The sequence below is a fragment of the Amblyomma maculatum genome, chromosome 11, assembly GCF_055883805.1.
Source record: "Amblyomma maculatum isolate TAMU_Amacu chromosome 11, ASM5588380v1, whole genome shotgun sequence".
Classification (NCBI taxonomy): Eukaryota; Metazoa; Arthropoda; class Arachnida; order Ixodida; family Ixodidae; genus Amblyomma; species Amblyomma maculatum.
The window spans coordinates 32,128,915-32,147,988 of NC_139354.1; the positions used below are offsets into that span (position 1 = coordinate 32,128,915).

The 19,074-nt window shown below is 48.1% G+C and overlaps 1 protein-coding gene across 3 annotated transcripts in view; it reads left to right on the plus strand.

The window, feature by feature from the left end:
• Positions 1-19,074, plus strand: part of LOC146173416 (uncharacterized) — a 40,097-nt gene that overhangs the window by 19,793 nt on the left and 1,230 nt on the right. The window contains exons 7-9 of one of the 3 annotated variants that reach the window (XM_084584251.1): positions 3,335-3,570; positions 6,036-6,155; positions 11,408-11,554. In XM_084584251.1, coding sequence (XP_084440377.1) covers positions 3,335-3,570; positions 6,036-6,155; positions 11,408-11,554 — 503 coding nt within the window. The remainder of the gene's footprint in view (positions 1-3,334; positions 3,571-6,035; positions 6,156-11,407; positions 11,555-19,074) is intronic. The other 2 variants (XM_084584252.1, XM_084584253.1) reach the window with 2 other exon arrangements.

Genomic DNA, 19,074 nt, shown 5'->3' on the forward strand with positions numbered 1-19,074 from the left:
CAGCGCTTTGTTATCAAGAAGCGGTTGGAGGAGGACTACAGACTGGGCCAAATCGGTAACGCCGACCAGACCCCAGTCTGTTTTGACATGCCGGTAGCGTTCACAGTGAATGAAAAGGGCGCAAAACAGGTAAAAGTCAGAATTGCTAGGTACGAGAAGCAACATTTTACCGTGATGTTATGTTGCATGGCCGATGGGCGAAAACTGCCGCCCTACATCATATTTAAGCGGAAGACGCTTCCAGCTGGAAAAGTTTTCCCTAAAAATGTCTTTGTGCGCGTCCATGAGAATGGATGGATGAGTGGTGCCCTTGTCGAAGACTGGGTGAAGACCGTTTGGCAACGCCGTCCCGGGGCCCTGTTGTTCAAGAAGTCGCTCCTGGTTCTCGACTCCTACCGCGGCCACTTGACAGATGCCGTAAAGTCCGTGCTTTCGGATGGCGGTACGGACATTGCGATAATCCCCGGAGGTATGACGAGCCAGCTACAGCCGCTCGACGTAGCCATCAACAAGCCATTTAAGGATAGGCTGCGGAAGCACTACAACGACTGGCTGACAATGCAAGATCACCAGCTCACACCGGCCGGGCGCATCAAGCGTGCTTCGCTTAGCCAAGTGGTGAACTGGGTCGCCGCGGCGTGGGAGGAGATTCCGGCCGAACTGATTGTGCGGGCCTTCCGAAAGTGCAGTATTTCCAACGCGCTGGACGGAAGCGAAGACAGTGCGCTGTGGGAGGAAACCAGCGACAAAGAGGACAGCGACGGCGACGAAGACAGCGAGTGAGCATTGGACGTGCTACAATGAGCGTCGCAAGCGCAATAAAATGCATGTTCTAGTTCCAGTCAATGCCTTTTTTCGTTCGGCTTACATTCGAGTAAACTTTTTTTTTTTTTTTTTCTGACCGTCTGAATTTAGGGGGTCGGCCTAGATTCGAGTAAATACGGTATTTGCGCTATCTCAAAATGGCTGCGCACGCCGGTTTTCCGAAAGCCGCTTACGGTCTCTGATTGGCTGGCATGACCAGCGCGTCATTTTTTATTTTTTATTTTTTTTTCTGATTTGCATTCGCCGCCGTGGCCACTGCTTCGCGCGCCTCTGCGTTTGCGCTCTTGTTTTTTGACGCACCGCTTTGTGCCGAGTTTTTTTTTTCCCTTGCGATCGAGTCCGTAAGACGGTAGATTGTAACCGTGCATGCAACGAGCCTTTGCAAGCTATAAGAAACAGGCGTGGAACAAAAGCCAGAAGGCACCGGGCGCAAGCATGCTGTTGGGACTTGCGTTACGACAACACCGCGGGTTCACATTACAGTGTGAATTGCATCCCGGATCACGATGCACCTCGTGTTAATGCTGCCGCCGCATACTACTTTGCGGCGGAGTCGTCACACTGTGTTGAACGGTCGGTTGGCGCTAAGTTCGTTCTGTCGGGAAAGACTGCAACCTAATGCGAGTTTCACCTCTACCTCAGCGCGGAATGCTATGCCAGTGCAGAGTTCGCGATTGTGCACATGAAAGTGTTAACACCTTTATCGCGCACATAAAGCGCGGACCATGTGGCGGGATCACGAAGACGCGAGCGGTCAACCGCACGAGCATCACAACGGACCTTTTCAGGGCCACGCAACTGTTCGCAACGAGGGGCTCGGGTCTCCTTGGCACCGGACCGCTAGTTCCCTCAAGAAACCGTTTTCAGGGCTAAAGCATAAATGAGCATTCTGGGATGATTTGGAAGAAAGTTGGAAGTTGACTTCTCAAACTTGCCAAAGAAAAAGCTCATTTTGGTGACTGGGACAAATGATTTATTTTGATAATTTCAGCAAAATAACAGTTAAAAAGCAGTGTTGCTGCAGAACATATGAGTTTATCTTTCTGGCAAATACAAAAAAGAATTATAGCGATAGCTGCTATAGAAGCCAAGAAATCACTCCACCAAAATTGGGACTGTGCCCAAAATTTGGAGAAATTGGCGAAAAATGTTCTTGGCATATTTTTGAATTGCCAAGGCTAACAGCAAGTCAATAAAAGGAGTTATAACTGGTTTTTGTTGTGAATGCACCTTACCTTCGAGATAATTGCCCTGCAACTCGGAAGGTAGTTTATTTCGGCAAGGTTTGCAATTCCGAATGCCGCGCGTGACGCCATTTCGCGACCGCGCGCGCCGCGAACTTTTTTGAGTGCTCAATCTGTTGCGGCAATGAAAACTGCTTAGGTATCACTTTTTCAGCTGTATCATCATGATTGCGATGCTCATATGTGGCAGGAATTGCCTCAAGGGAATCGTGCGCTCTGCTATCTGTGGTCCCGATCACCATCGGCTACTTAGTTATGAGCCCATCGCAGAACGACTGCCACAGATTGCGGATAATAGGATGCCGTGTCACCGGCGCGCCTCTTATCTCTACCTTTCTTCGCTTTTTAGACCAGTATGACGCTCAAACCTAAATTTTCTGCATTCTACGCCGTGGTCATGACGATGAAACACCGCTAAACCAGCTAAGCCTAACTGCGTGGCCTTTTTCAAAATGGCGCCAGGCCACAAGCAGTCGACGCCGGCAGCTAACCGAAAGTGGGCAGTTTGGTCACATGCTTTCGGAGCCCAATAGCAGCGCTCGTTTTGCGCAATTTTATCTTTGTTTGCCGCTTCGGGTGTTCGTTCACGGATGCCAATCGTGACATGTCAATAGCCTGAATCACGAGCTTCCAAACGAGACCAAATTGATGCTGGTCGAGCGTGCATGTCTCAATTTGCAGCCGATCAAAACTCAGCACGATTTGGCCTCAATTAAAAAGCCGAGCATTCAGATTCACAACTTTGGAATGCTGTAGCGTGCGAAATAAGTGATACTATGCAACCAATATTTGCAGGTAGTTGCGAAGCGTTTCAGGACCGCGAAGATGAAGGAATCGAAAATCTGATTTTTAGACCGATTTTCGGCCACGAAGAGCCGTGTCCCCCCTTAATTGGCTCCCATTAATTTTGAAATACAGATGCCTTATTGTTGGCACAGTCTCATGCAACGCCCATGTAAGGCTCTAGTGTCGAGACAGACGTTGCGGGTCAGATTGTCATGTCCGTGTTTTATTGATTGTAAGCGATCGTCGAAATAGCACTCCTCAAACCCACACAGTGTGCTGTTTAACTGACTGCAGCTGTGATGTGTGAGCAACGGCAGGGTTGACGAAAAACTCCTCTCTGATAATGTGCTGACTACTTCGTTTTGGTTTTGCTTTTATATATGAACTTAACTTCCTTCACGCCATCCCGAGGTGACTGCAGTTTCCGAAAAGCAGCTGTGCGAGTGAGGCTTGGTCTTTGCGCTCCTTCTCTCCTGCAGGGGTAGTTCCCGGTGTACGTCTTGGCCGGAGACGGCGCCACTCACCCCGTCTGGCAGCATGGCGACGACACGCATGGCGACGCCTGAAGACGGTGCCTCCGGCTGCAACAACACGAACAACAGCACGGAAGACGAGGATGGAGGGGATGACGACAGCAACCAGCAGCGGCCGCCCTCAGCCACCAGGACGGCGCCTTCGCCCAAGTGCCCGCCGCCACAACAGGCGCCCCCTCTAGGTGAGCAGGCGGCGGTGCTTCGCGGAATGGCTTGCTTGCTGCAGACATTTGCTTGGGATGAGGAGCTAATTAGTGCCTTTTTTCTTCTTGCCTTATCCTCCAAGTTATTATGGTGCAAGCCTTTCTTGGCTCATGAGTGGCGTCTAAAGGAATGTGTCAAACGAGGCAGACCCATAGCCAGCTGAACAGTTGCCACATAGCAAGCCAACACCGGCTAAATTGGCTAAGCTATCCAAAAGTTAGGTAATCAATAGCCATAAGCCACTACAGTAGCCACATAACAAGCCAACTTTGGTTAAATTGTCTAAAGTATCTAAACGTTTGGTAATCAATATCCAGTAGCCATACTAAAGGTATAAAAGAATAGAAGTAAATAAAAATAAACATACACTTCTCTGTGTATTTTGTATGTGTGTGTGTATGTAGTGAATTCCTCGATGTTACAATGTTTTCTAATTCCCCAACGACGCCCTCATTCAATTTCACTTATTTCAAAATTCCATGTAACAAACATGTTGCAGCGGTTGACCTTGATATCGAACCCCAGGCGCTGACTATATCTTAACTAGTGCTAAATTACTGGAAATTTGGCAAAGCCCTGCAAGTTTCATGACAATATCACGTGAACCGACAGATCGCAACGAGCAATTGCAGTTGATGCATCGTGCCTGCAGTGTTTCAGCGCCAACTGCACATCTACATGGCAAACACATCAGTCTCTGCTGCTTTCGCTTTTGGAACATGGCACTACAGTAGTTTAAGCAAAAACTTATGGGGTAAAGTGGGGCAACCAGCGTACACCCATTGCCGCCATGCGGTTACTTGCGAGCTCTCAAGTGTCGGAAGCGGGAACGGTGGAGAGCGCCGGCACTGCAGAGCAAGAGAGTCTTTTTCATGGAGCAGTGGTACTGGGTGAGACGGAACATGTGTGAAGACGCAGGCGAGGCACGACTGCACACTCTCTTCCCCAGACTCTCGACTCCACCACCACTCCTCTCTCCCTGGTCCTCTCGTAGACTCCTTGTGCGGGTTGGGGCAGATGTGTTAGGCCGCTGCAGTGGCGCTTCTATAACTTCGAGTAATTCTGATCTACAGTAAACACTTTCAAAGTGGTTTCCCTTAGGTTCAATTCTTTATCTGGTTTCCGTTCTGCATTTTCCATTCGAGTCTTCGTGCAAAAGCTGCATATAACGAAAACCCGAATGTAACGAAAAATCATGGACATTTTACAATTTTGTAACCATGTCTAACTGTAATAAAAAAATAATAAAAAATAAAAAATAGCTGTTTAACTGCAATTAAAAAACAACAAAATAATCAATAAAAAAATAGAAAAGTATAAAGAAAGGTTTCAATGTGAGGCTTGAACACACTTTTTGCTGTCGGTGTGTGGAATCTTTAGGAATCAACTGCAAAACCTGGAAGTCTGCTTTCCTGTGCAACGTGAAGTCATGTTCAATATCAGTGTGCTCTTTATCTCGTGATATAGTTTGGAGCTGTGCAGTGGGGGTTGTCTAGTCCTACAAGTGCTTCCCTGCCATTATTGAACACACCTGTCGAGCAATATGCTGTCAGCTTAAGGGCACCGGCAATCTGGACCATGTTTTCTCGCACGAGGCAGTGCACTGTGGTGGCTCATACAGAGATAAGATGCCACCATTGCGTTGTTTAGTACAGCATAGTAGACACGCAATAACTCTTGACTCGGAAAATTCATACTCTCGGTTAATTCAAAGAAGTTTCAAAATTTTGTTTGGCTGGGTATATGTTTGATGTATTTCGAAGCCGCGTAGCTTGTAGTATCATGCTCCTGCCGCACGAAAGAGGCTTGACCAAGGCCGGATGCATTACGTTTGAATCACTGTGTGAGCTGAAAATTTGACCTCTTCGTCATTGGTTAACTTGAATGAGGTCTGAAGGAGGCTTGTGCTGAGGTCTTATCGGCACTCCAAATGATTCCTGGTGCCCCATTGCTCCATAGTTGCTTTGCTGCCCGCTCATAGCTATAGTGGCTATTGGGCATGCATCAGGGATCCAAGCTGAGTAAAGCTGAGCTGCATTTCGTTTTGAATTCATTAGTTCATGTTTGAGAAGGGCTATTTTATCAAACTGCGACCCGTGCCTGTCGTACCCGAGTACTGTTGATTCACACTGGAAAGAGATTTCATAGCATCTGAAGCAGCGAGCGTGTGGTGCCATTGTCTTATATGGATATTGGCTGGAACGATGTTAATTGTTCGAATGATCCATATTTCTGAATTAGCGGAGGTCCACTTAGGCAAGCTGCTGCTGTATTATGATTTCAATGCTGCACAAAGCACATATCTTATCTGCACACAAGGCATGTGCTTTTGTAGTGACTTTAAGAGTTCTAAATGCTGTTCTGCTGGCACTCGTTGGATGGCGGGAGTGGGGTGTTTGCACGGGGGTTGAGTGTGCCTCCTCGTCTCGGTCGTTTCGCCCAGGCCCTCCTCCGCCCCTGAATCTGACCCTGCGTCCCCCGGCGCCACTCCGGAGCAACCAGGGCATTGCCTCCAACTCCCCGCCGCCTCTGCTGATGCCGCAGGGGTCTCCACTCGCCGACGGTGAGAGCGGCCGATGAATATCTCATGGAGCCTATTTAATGGGGGTGTCAGGGTCATGAAAACTTGTTCTTTATTCTTCAACATGTCTTGCTGAAGCATAGCATGCGAGTGCCGAATGAAATGCTGGTTTCAAATAGTCATTTAGATATTAGATATCTCATCTCGAGGAGAAGGTGTGGCAAAATAACTGTCCTGGTTAGGTCGTTTCTTAAGGGCCTTTATGGTAATTTCTTATTGAAAAAGACCTCTTTTAGGAACATGCAGACGTTTCAAAAGGTCCACCGCACATCCTAAAGCTTTCCTTCTTTTTCTTTTTTTTTTTTTAGTTGTGATATATCAGCATTCAGACTAAATTTTGGCTAATTACTGCCACATGCATAATTCTTTCAGACTTTTGACATTTATTTGTGATCAACAAAATGACATTACAGAAATTTTCTCAGCTTTAGCATGTGCAGTGGACCTTTTGAAACGTGTGCATATCCCTAAAAGTGGTCTTTTGTAAAGAGAAATCAGCACATTGGCCTGTAAGAAATGGCATTATTTTGCTGTATCTTGTCTTCCAGATGAAGTACTTGAAATGTAAATGCATATTTAAAATCGTCATTCTATTCTGCATTTGCATGCTAAACTTCTGCAAGTTGTGCTGAAGAATTAAGAAAACGTTTTCTACGTTGCTGCGATTGTTGCGTTTTTGCTGCGATTGTTGAGCCGCCAGGGAAAATATTGTAGTCCTGTCGGGGACGCCGGGGTCAAAACACCATTCAGTTTTATCTTCTTGGTAAACATTGCATCTGAGGCTCTTTCTCTGTTTGTCTTGTAGCAAAAGTAACCCCGCTGATACGTTTTTCATGGGACCGTAAAAAAAAACCGTAAGAGCCGGAAAACGTAGGAGCCAGGAAGTAGGACAAATTGAAAAATGACAGTAGTGGGCAACTGAATGCATTTATTGCCTTGTTATCACTTGAAGAAGTCATGCAGCGTTGTCTGTCGCATCTTTTCGCGTCCGGTGAGCACAACTCGCTTCTCCAAAAGTTGCAGTGCCATGTGGCTCTCGCGATCGTCGCGAACATACCTTCTGAGAAGGTCCAATGCCGCCACAGCCGATGTAAACGTCGGTTCCGGCTGCGGCGCATCCTCCTCCTCCTCTTCCTCTTCGTCGCCACTGTTGTGCGCGTCTACACACTCGGCCACGATCTGGTCGATAGTCATCATCTCGGAGGTGGCAACGGCATCATCCACAGACACGTAATCGTTGTACACGATCCCGTTCGCGCCAACCTTCCATGGCCGTGTCCAGTTCGCAGTCCTCGGGGGTTCCGGGGTTGTCCACGGTTCCTGGTTCTGCTGCGCTGTCTGCGTCGCCGAAGCACTTCGCAAAGCAATTCCTGACCGTTGTGGCGGTGACAGTGCTCCATGCCGTGGCCAGATAGTGCATGGCATCCAGGATCGTAATGCCAGTTGGCTGTTGCCCGCGGTCCACAGAGGCCAGGGATCGCTTCACGATGCATTTCCTGTAAAAATGTTTCCCGTTTTTGATGATGCCAGCATCTAAGGGTTGAAGGTGGCTGGTCGTGTTGGCCGGAAGGTAAACCACCTTGATGTTCTGCAGCGACGTAGTGTCCTTAGGATGCGCGGAGCAGTTATCTAAAAAAAGGACGACTTTTCTGTCCTGACAGCCCATATTCGAGTCCATGTACGCGAGGAAGTCGTCAAAAATTGCGCACGTCATCCAAGCCTTGCTGTTGTTCTTGTAGTGGCAGGGCAGGTAACATATATTCTTTAGGCAACGTGGGTTTCGAAATTTGCCGATGACCCACGGCTTCATTATCTCGGAGCCATCCGAGTTGCAACACAACAAAACGGTGATACGGTCTTTGCTGCATTTTCCGCCGTGGCAAGCCTCGCCTTTTAAGCTGTCTTCGAGGGCTGTACTTTGAAAAAGAGGCCCGCTTCATCGGCATTGAAAATGTCCCTAGGTTCGTAGCCGTCAATAATGCGCGCCACGGTCTCTTTCCAGCTGCCTACAGTAGCCACGTCCACGCTTGCGGCCTCCCCATTCACGGTTCGGTAGCAAATTCCGTGCCTTCGTTTAAATCGGTCGATCCAGCCGTTTGACGCACTGAAATCGACGATCCCGAGCTTGTCTGCTATCTCCAGTGCTTTTTCGCGCAAAATGGTGCCATCAAAATTAACACCTGCAGCTCTGGCTTGCTTGAACCATTTGTACACCGCCTCGTCAAGCTGCACGTGCTCGCACCGCGGGCTTGCTTGCTTTTGATGTCAAAGGACTGGCCATTTGCTTCGATCTCGTTTCTTTTCGAAACAATAGAGTTGGGGGTGGATGGCGTAAGTCCCAGTTCCTTAGCGATGCACACCCGCTTCCGCGTTGGGTTTGCATCCACAGTGCGGAGAATATTCAGTTTATCCTCCAAGGATAGCGCTTTGCGCTTTCTTGATGCCATCTTGCTGTATTTACGTGCTGAACGGTTGGCACGTGCCAGATGGGCGATTGAGTGCGCTGGACGCGTGTGCACACGACCGCGGAACGAATTCACAGCCGGAAAATACACGCGGAAAGAGTCCTAAGCTCGGCAATCGTGAAGTCAGTCGCGCACACACCAACCGCACAAAGGATGGAGCATGGAGTAATGAAAGACAGCAAGACGCAAAAAAAAAAAAAAAAGCGCAACTACTGCTGCTGATGATGATGACGCAGCCTGCCCAAGCGTCACTAGTGCCCTCTGTAGACACGCCAGCAACGCTAGGCCAAGCCAGGCCAAGTCATTTCGCCGAAAAAGTAAACATGGCCGTCGCTGCTTGTTTTTCGGGTTGGCTTGGGGTGCGAGTTCACAACGTATCATGCGGGAACGTGTCCCAAGCTACGACGTAACAGCGGGGTTTCTAATACATGGAAGTCTATGAGAGTCATGCTGGGACTCGACCACAAGGACGTAGCAGCCGGGAAAACGCAGCACCCGGGAACGCAACAGCGAGGTTCTACTGTAATAATAATAATAATAATAATAATAATGACTGGCTCACAGCAAATGAAAGGCACAGTATTTGTAGCACTTGTTCCACGGACACCTGAACCGCTCCCTAAGGGGAGGGAGGAAGGTGGGAGTGAAAGCGGAGAGAAAGGGGAGTCGCAGTGGAGGGCTCCTGAGTAATTTCGACCATCTGTGGATATTTAAAGTGCACTGACATCGCACAGCACACGGACGCCTCTTCGTTTTGCCTCCATCAAAACGCAGCTGCCGGCGGTCTGGATCGATCCTTGGTACTTCAGCACAGTATTCAGGCATTTAACCACTGCACCGTTGCGGAGCGAAAAAAAGATAGATTGATTTGATAAGTAAATTGCGCTTAAAATCTTTCCTACCGCCTTGAAGGACTCGACAGTCACCCTTTTGAAGCATATATCAGTGTACTAACAGCCTGCTTGCAAATTGGAACGGCGAAATTTGGATTTCATAACCTGGCATGCTCGAGACAATGAAAGCTTTGTTTTGAGTGAAAGTAGCATCCCTATTATTACAATGTGGTAATCTGGTGCCTCAAAATTTTGGCATGTTTATCAGCATCACTTTGTTACTTCACCAGTTCCTGTCTGATACGCAAGTTGCGTACGGAGAAGCGGCGAATGGTCATGGTCATGCGTAGCGGCTTCTTCAGTATTCGAGGCTGCCATCTGGGCTTTTGGTGTTTTCTCTGAAAGGATCGCTACCTCCTTTTAACTGAGCATTGCCAAGAGTGCATGGGCGATTCTGTTATCACTGCTACAAGGTCATTTGTGCTTAACTAAACGTGGGTTCTACCACTGAACAATATTTCGGGAGTTTGATGTGACTCTGCTGCCTTTTCTTCTCCCAAGTTTGATCCATTAAACCCTACAACCAAACCTTCTTGATCACCTGCTGTCGCAACTCTGTGTGCAGTACTGGCTGTGTGGATGCCAGTAGATGTTGCTCACAAACGCACATCAAAGCTGTGCAGTGTTGGAAAATGCGCCCTTGCCTGCGTAGTCGCTGACAGACTCTTCGGGCTCCAATAATTTGGACGTGTGCAACATTCCGCACTTCATTGAGGAGCCTTCACGTCTCTTGTAGGAACATGTACCCATTCATGACAAATATTCCACTGAGACGAATTCTAGTTCTACTTTTCAACCAAGTTCTACTTTTTGGGCTAAAATACTTCTGAGTTTCATTATAGCGAGCGGATGAAAAAACCTTACAGTAGTTCGATGTAACCGAACTCATAATGTAAAATGTTGTCTCGAGTGCATTCTAGAGCAGCGCAGATTAGTCGGTGGTACGACAGCGACTCTGGATATTCTTACTGGAGAAACGGAGGATCTTTTTCTTGCTTTGATAGAGGCTGTGAAAAACATAGTTGTCGAATACCTGTTGGCTTTTTCACGTAACTTTGTGGCAGCAAGCAGTGGTGACAGACCAAGTGCCAGCTAGAGTGGCTACTCCTCGTCTTCAGACAGTATTTTTAGCGCTGGCCAAACACGTACTCAGGAGACAAAGAAAGACACGAGACCGGCGCTAACTTGAACGTAAGAAGATGAACTTTGACACACCAAAGGGTACTGAGATGTGTACAAATGATTTGAAAGAACTTGTAGATGGGCTAGATGGTTTTCAGCTTCAGATGGCATTTTTCAGATGACACCACACACAGGAGACAAAGAAGGACGCGAGACCTAGGGTAAAACGGCTGCGTGCACTGCAATCCACCATGCTGTATTTTTTTTCTTGTGCTTAATTTTTATTTATGCTGTATGAATTTCTATATCTTCCTACCGTAGCGATCCCAAGTGTGATATTGAATTTGTATAGGAACAAGTAAATAACTAAATAAACAAACAAACAAAGGTGACGCACACCTTGTGTGGTTTTTTTCTCTGCCACCCCTGTGCCAGTTCAGAGTCCCCATTTGCCCCCGCCGTGGTGGTGCAGTAGTTGGGGCACTCGACTGCTGTGCCCAAGGATGCAGGATGAAATCCCGGCCGTGGCAGCCGCTTTTCGGTGAAGGCAAAAAGCAAGACGCCCGTGTGCGACGCGACGTCAGCACACAATAAAGCACGCCAGGTGTTTGAAATTTTCTGAGGCCTCCACTAGGTTTCTCTCATAGCTTGAGTCGCTTTGCGGCATTAAACCTCACTACCAGGTCAATCAGAGCCCCTGTTTTGTTATCCTGACAAGCCGGCTGTCTGCATTGCCTACCCACCTCTCATGCAGGCTGCGTGGAGCGCTGCCGCCCCAGCTGGCGTAGTGGCCGGTCAAGCGCAGTGCCTTTTGTGGCGCCCATGTATCCTGCCGCCAGCCAGTGCTGTCCACCAGCCACCACGGCTTCCCCAATGGGGACCACCACCAGCAGCACTGCAGGTACAGGCGTGCTTTCCTCGCTCAAGCGTGCACCGAAAGTGGCACATAACATTGCACCACAATGTTGCCCTGATGAACCCTGCTTGCCCGCAGTGAAGAAAAAAGAGTGCAGGGATCTACAGCTTCTCAGAAACAATTCCCAGGGGGCTTACTGTTCGTTGGGAGTGAAAAAGAAATTAGATGCCCCGCCGGGGCGGTGTAGTGGTAAGACGCCCGACTACTATGCCGGAGTTCCCGGATTCGAACCCGACCACGGCAGCTGCGTTTCGATGGAGGCGAAATGAAGTGACGTCCGTGTGCTGTTGAGTGCACATTAAAGATCCCCAGGTGGTCGAAATTACTCCGTTGCCCTCCACAACAGCTCCACTTTCTCTCTTTTCACTTTCACTCCCACTTTCATCGAGCAAGTGTGACAGATACTGCGCCTTTCCCTTCCTATGAACCAATTATTATTATTATTATGGCAAAAGAAAATTCTGGCGATTATGAACTGCCTTTGTGTCGACTGCAAACAATGGTCATGATTAGTAGAACTGCGAATGTGCATGACAACAAGCATTGTTGCATGCGTGCAGAGGGCAGAGACAGTGAAGAGTGTCGTGGGAAGTCTGTACCAACCAGTTTATATTTTTATATTATTTGTACACCAGCCCCTTCCTTTGAGCTGCCTTCCTTTTCCCCTCAAATTCTTCTTCTCTTTTTCTTATATAAAAAATTTAGGGGGCACTTCGGATTACTAAACTGTGATGAGGTGAAAGCCTGTATCGCGTGGTGATCCAAAGCCCTGTACTACGTCACCTTTTTCTATCTGCTTTCACTCCCACCTTCATGATGATGCAATAGCATAAGCTACCAGCCAACATATAAAGACCCACATATGAACATGCCTGCGTCGTCTAGGGATAACGTGAATGCAAGGATCTTGGCAGGCTGACTATGATATCGCCCTCCCATATGAAAGGAGAGGCCCGAGTTGGCAACGCCTGCCATACGTAGTGTCAAGAAGACCTACGTCCAGTTAGTTCTCGACCATGCCAGCTGCCAGCTACTGCCTCCCAAGTAACGAAAGAGTTACGGACGGACGGACAGGATCTGCGAGCATGATCCATAAAGGCTGTCACCTTAAAATGTTTTGGTCGGAGTGATAGTAATAGCGCGGATTAGCCGCGGCAGCTTCTTGGTTCACTACACACTCGCCAAGCATTCTTGTTGCACCCATGAAGTTAACGAGAAAGGAGAAAAAAAAAAATTTTAGGAGACACTTCAGAAAGCTTAGGTGTAATAGGGCGAAATCATTTTTGTATTTTGTTTGTTTTAATTTATTTCCAATTTTAATTCTAATGTTTGGATGCTTTAGCCAATTTAGCCAATGTTGACTTGTTATGTGGCTACTGGATTGATTTACGACCACTCTGGATTGGCTTATGGCTTTTGTCTGTTGATTACCCAATGTTTAGGGTTCCTAGAAATATTGCTAGTCTGTCGTCCGCCGGCAGCGGCGGGGGCTGCCGCTGAATGATCGCCGCGGTGGCGCTGTGGTGAACCGGAGTGCGCCACTGCTGACGGAGCAGACGACGCGCGCGCCCGTGCGCTTCGAAATGCATTCGCTGCATGCTCATTGTCAGGTGCCTTGTACATGCGATGCCGCTCTTAAGTCTTTGATTTCAGTTTAGTCGTAAAATTGAATTCGCAGCTGAATTGTTGGCATAACCACAGATACGACGTTTTTTTTTTCGTGAGCGAAGGTTTGCACGCATGCCCCTGAGCCGATGTAGAAACGAAGCTGCTTTTTATACCCTATTATCCTGCTGAAGCTACCGCCGTGCCGTATTGTAATGAGGACTTCTGAGGATTTTGTGCAAACAATTGCGCTTGCATGGAGAACTATACTAGACGCACATTCTAGGCTCCAAGGACCATGTGTGCGAGCAACAGAGCGCTGTCGCCGGCGTTTGCATTCACGCTATAGTTTCATCTTAACTTCTTCGGACGTTTAGCTAAGTTATAACACGTATGTAGAACTAGAAACTTTCGGATGCATGCACAATTAAAGCACGCAAGATGGGAACCCGAGCCCTTCAAATCGCACCGCGCTTCAGGCAAACTGCTGGTAGTCATTCTTTGGTACTAGGAAGCCTAGTAGCCACTCATCAGAATATGCCATCACTTTTGTTGACTTCCGTTTTGCAACCTCTAAAACATATTTTAACAGCCAGCTGTTAGTTGAGAGGAAGGGCACTAACACTTCTTTCAAACTCTGTCCTTGAAGGTGTTCATTTTCATTTTTCATTTCACCGAGAGCTTTTACCAGCTTTGCCACCTTGTCCTTCGTACGACAAACTGCTCGAGACATAGAAGTTTGTTTCTTAATTTTTTTCTTCTTCTTGACAGGGTGTTCTGAGTTACCTTTCGCAAGTATTTGCAGGCTATATGCATGTTGCATCAGAAATAATGGTACAGTTCGTCGCAAATTAAGCAACGCCCATTGTAGGTGGGAAAGGTCTTGGTAATAGGCTTCAATCCGCTGCCAGGACACAAGCTGAGTTTCGCAATGTCCTGAATAAGGTTAATTACCTCTTCTGTCAACTTTACAGCTATCTCCTTGACTTTGTTTCCTCGAATGCACACAGCAGTATTCATGGCAGCTTCACCACTGCGATGGAACAGAACTCGCCGATGGCAATTGCCTCCGGAAATTCGTCCTCGCTTGAGTGGCACTATGCGAATGTTCATTGTTCAACATCAGAAAGATCGACATTTGTCTTCAGTGGTGGTGGCATGCAGCTTTCTGCATTCCTGGAGCAGGCTCACGTCACACGATCCACCACCGCTGTATTCTTCAACTGGCTCCACTGATGCTTCAGGATCAGTGCACTTTTTTTCTTTCTCTGCAGGTCTCCCTGCTGACTGTTTTTGCTCGTACAAGTTGTGCTCATTTCTCTTGAGAGGCAGGGGTTTCAACAAGTATTTTGGAGTGTCCGGAAACAGCGTTGAGATGGCATCCTTCGTGAGTTGCGTAACATCCCGTGGAATCTCAATTACCTTTATCTGTCTTAAAACTTCGCTCAATAAAGCAGAGTTTGAAGTGTCGCTCACAAACGTCGACACTAGCTTATTCGTGACATTAAGGGCAACCCCGATCCGGATCATCCGATATTTATATATACCGATATTTATATCAACGTCCAGGATTTCCTGTCTGCAACTCACAAAATAATGAGGAAGATATTCACCACTTGTGGGTTTGCCCGCCACTGAAGCCGACAATATCGGCACCTGACGGCAGTGGGCCTTTCGCCAAGCAACCCATCTTCGTACATTTCTTGCACGCAAGGGCCTTATCATCATTCTCTCTTGAATATACAGTACAACCTCGATAATTCGAACTCGGTTAATTCGAAATCCTGGATAATTCGAAGGTTTTCTGCGGTCCCGTATTTTCCAATGTAAATTTGGCCGGATAATTCGAACAGGCGGCCTGCACCAGCCCGGTTAATTCGAAAATTTGGACTGCTATGCGGCAATGCCTGATCCATGTTTCGCCGCAAACCCGGCGAAACGACGGCCCTACGGAGCCGCGAGGCAAAGCCACATAGTAATGGTGATGGTTTATAGGCGAAGCGCCCCAGCCGGAGCACTCTCTGCACAAAAATCGGTCCACAGTGCGCCTCGCGCACCGCCGAAACACGCGCCTGCAGAGGAGAAGACGTGGTTCACTGCAACACGGCGGGCATACCGGTTTTTATCACGTGACCTCGCCCCCACTCCATCCCTTGGTGTGCTTCGCCCCCTCTTCCCCCGTGCCTCCGACGCTGCAAGTACGCCACCACCACCGCCGCGCCGGTCTCGCCTGCGCCATTTCTTTGTGTTGTGCGCTGTGGTTAGGGGTCGGCTACTGTGCCGTTTTTTTGGGCGGGACTGTGCAGAAGTGCTAGCTTTGTGACCGTAGCAGTGCAGAAATGCCAAAGTACAAGACTTTAACGCTGCAGCAGAAGTTCTGCTTGATCCAGAAAGCAGGCAAGAGCGCTTGTTCGAAGACCGAGTTGGCCAAAAGGCATGGCGTGCCCCTCTCGACGTTGTCCACAATATTGAGCAACAAGTCAAAAATACTAGAGTCTTACGGCAAGACCTATTCTTCGAAGCGGTCACGAGTGCGGGCTCCCACGTATCAAGATGTGGAAGCTGTTCTGCTTCGCTGGCTGCAGAAAGCAAACGCTGCCCACCTTCCCGTCAATGGAACGCTACTGCTGGAGAAGGCCAACGACCTAGCTCTACAACTTGGGCACGAGGAATTTAAGTGCAGCAATGGATGGTTTTGCCGTTTTAAAGAACGCAATGATTTAACCTTTCTCACCGTCTGTGGTGAGAGCGGCAGCACTAACGAGAGCGTTGTCGAGGATTGGAGAAACCACACATTGGCGCCGCTGCTTAGCTAGTACGCTGCAGACGACGTTTACAACCTTGACGAGGCTGCACTTTTTTATAAGATGCTGCCAACAAAAACATTCGCAGTGAAGAACACCGCCATCAAGGGTAGGAAACAGGCCAAGGACAGGATTACTGTGCTGTTCGGCGCAAACATGTGCGGTAAACACAAGCTGCCGCTACTGGTCGTCGGGAAGACGGGGAAGCCTCGCTGCTTCAAAAATGCGCGGCTGCCGCCAAAGGATGAACTCGTCTACAGGCACAATAAGAAAGCCTGGATGACAGGTGCAATATTTGAAGAGTATGTGCGGCAACTTGACCGCAAGTTCGCGGCCACGGGCAGGAATGTCCTATTTGTCGTCGACAACTGCCCGGCACATGGCGACATCCCACATCTCCAGGCCATCAGGATGGTATTTTTACCTCCGAACACCACTTCGATCTCACAGCCGATGGACCAAGGCTTCATTCACCACACTAGGAAGATTTATCGGTACCACCTGCTCAAGCGCATGCTCCTTTGCTACGACAATGGCAAGGAGTACTCCATTGACCTCCTCGGAGCCATATGCCTCATGGTGTACGCTTGGAAACAAGTGGAGCCCACATTGATCAGGCGGTGTTTTGAACACGCTGGTTTTTCCAGTGAAAGCACTGTTGATGCCGATGCAGACCACCCATGTACTACTACTCTTGACGAAGAAGGAGCAGAGTATTGCGACCGCATCAATGCGCTCTGCGCAGAGGATGAGTCCAAAGCAGTCGGCTTCGCCGAGTATATCAACATTGAGAGCGAAGAGCAGACTGGCTACTCTGACTTGGAGAGTGCGATCACTGCTGGTACGAACATGCGCGATGACAGCGACGATAGCGACGACGACACCGACGAGCCTCCCCGAGCACCTGCTCTTGGTGAAGTTATCGGATCGCTGAACGTTATCCGCGGTTTTGTTGAGTGCCGCGGTGGAAGTTCAGAGATGTTTCGTCTATTTGACCAACTCGAGAGCATGACCTTAGGAGCCGTAAACTACCGGACGCGGCAAACCAGCATCTCTGATTACTTTCAGTAGTAATTCAAAATATGCCGAATAAAGGTAACACGTTCCTGCAACGAATTTTTTCGCCTAAGTCTTATTTCTTGGTGTGTTCGGTTAATTCGAAAACCCGCTTAATTCGAAGATGTCTCGCGGTCCCGATGACTTCGAATTAACGAGGTTGTACTGTACCTTTATGCCGTTTTGCATATACCTTTATGCCCTAGCTGAGACAACAAACAATGTTACTGCCTTCGCAGCCGCGCTTGATGTTGCGCTCCCACTCTTGCCTCTTCCCTGTGTCTTTCGGTGTCCTGAAGAGAGAACATTTCACCTTGCACGAGCGCTACCCGGTCTTGCACCCGGGCAAGAAACACGTACGTGCTATCACGCTTACCCCGTTTTCTGGACATGATGCGATCACATATCCATAAAAAAGGCACACTTGCACACGTGCTAGCTAATTTGCGCGCATTCCGGCTCGCGAGCGAAAAAAAGTGCACGTGGTGCACGAGCCTTGTCACGGCACCAACGGATCAGCGTGGCGCAGATTCGCAGTACGGCACAACCACCAGAGCACCATGTACACCATGCTCCGAATGCGTACAGCGCCCCCTGCACTTTCATCCCGGAAGCGGCCAACCGGTTCCATAGGGAACCCCGCTCGGACGGCAGACTAGCAAATACTTCTAGGGACTCTAGTTTAGATGCTTTAACCAATTTAGCCAATGTTGGCTTTTTGTGTGGCTACTGGATTGATTTATGACCTTTCTTGATTGGCTTATGGCTTTTTTTTGTTGATTACCCAACGTTTAGATACTTCAGCCTATTTAACCAATGTTGGCTTGTTGTGTGGCTACTGGATTGATTTGTGACCTTTCTTGATTGGCTTATGGATTTTTTTTTTTGTTGATTACCCAATGTTTTAATACTTAGCCAATTTAGCCAATGTTGGCTTGTTATGTGGCTACTGGATTGGATTCTGGGCTTCTGGAAGGCCGGACAGCATTTGTCGAGTGCCAGCGCCGTTTGACAATGACTCAAGAGGTCTCCTTATTGTGGCATTGAAATCTTATTGCCTAGGATTCATGCAGTTTTCTTTTTCTCCTGCATTGGTTTTCAGGCTTCTCCGCAGTGCACACCGCCAGGCAGTGCCAACAGTGATGACGTCATGTATGTTAGCACTATGTTTACTGTGAGGAAACAGCCGATTGAAAGAAAAAAGTCAATGCCCACGAAGCATTGCTTGGCGGCATTGGACGACTTACGGGCGGAGGCTGAGAAAATAAATAATTTCAGCAAAAGGAGTTTCTCCGGCGCATTAGGGAGAAACCATGTTTATTTTAATTGGCGATCACGTCTCCATTTTGAATCCTAGTGCAAAACTACTTGGTGCACTCTACCTAGAAACTTCATATATTGTAATTATTAAACAGAAAAAAAAATTTCAGCTTCCTTTTAACGTGCACTAGCATTGACCATTGCTTGGTTGTCATAAGCATTTATCCACGCCTCGATGGCGACCGAAGGTCATGAAAGACACCCACGTGCGGTGCGTGACATCCGTCCTGTGAACAGGTGACATCGGTTAATCATACAGTGGCCTCGAGAAAAAGCTGGTAGTAGTGGGAAGAACGGCAAGAGGAACTGCTGGGCCTGCTTTGGGAATTCGTTTTTTCATGCTGATACATTGGTCACTCTTACACCTGATGTGGTATGCGATTGGTGTGCTTCGTATTGTGGCAACCAGGTGTGACACAGCACAGAGTGCAAAAGTGCTTGCCGCTCACATTTATTCTTGATGTTTACGTCACTTAAAGCATCACTTATAGCTTCTATAAGCACCTTTTTTTGTTGTATCGTAAATGGTTCAGTTCTGGTCACTAAAAGAAGGAAAGCCATAATAAACGTGATAAACAGTTGTTCCTTCAGATACTGAGCTTGGCTTATCAACGCTGTCGGGGGAGCAGTTTTATGCTTTTATTTCGTCTGCTTAAATGAAGTATGTGCCAGGGGTATATATTCTGCTACATTTGGTTCTAGTGCATGATGCTTGAGACT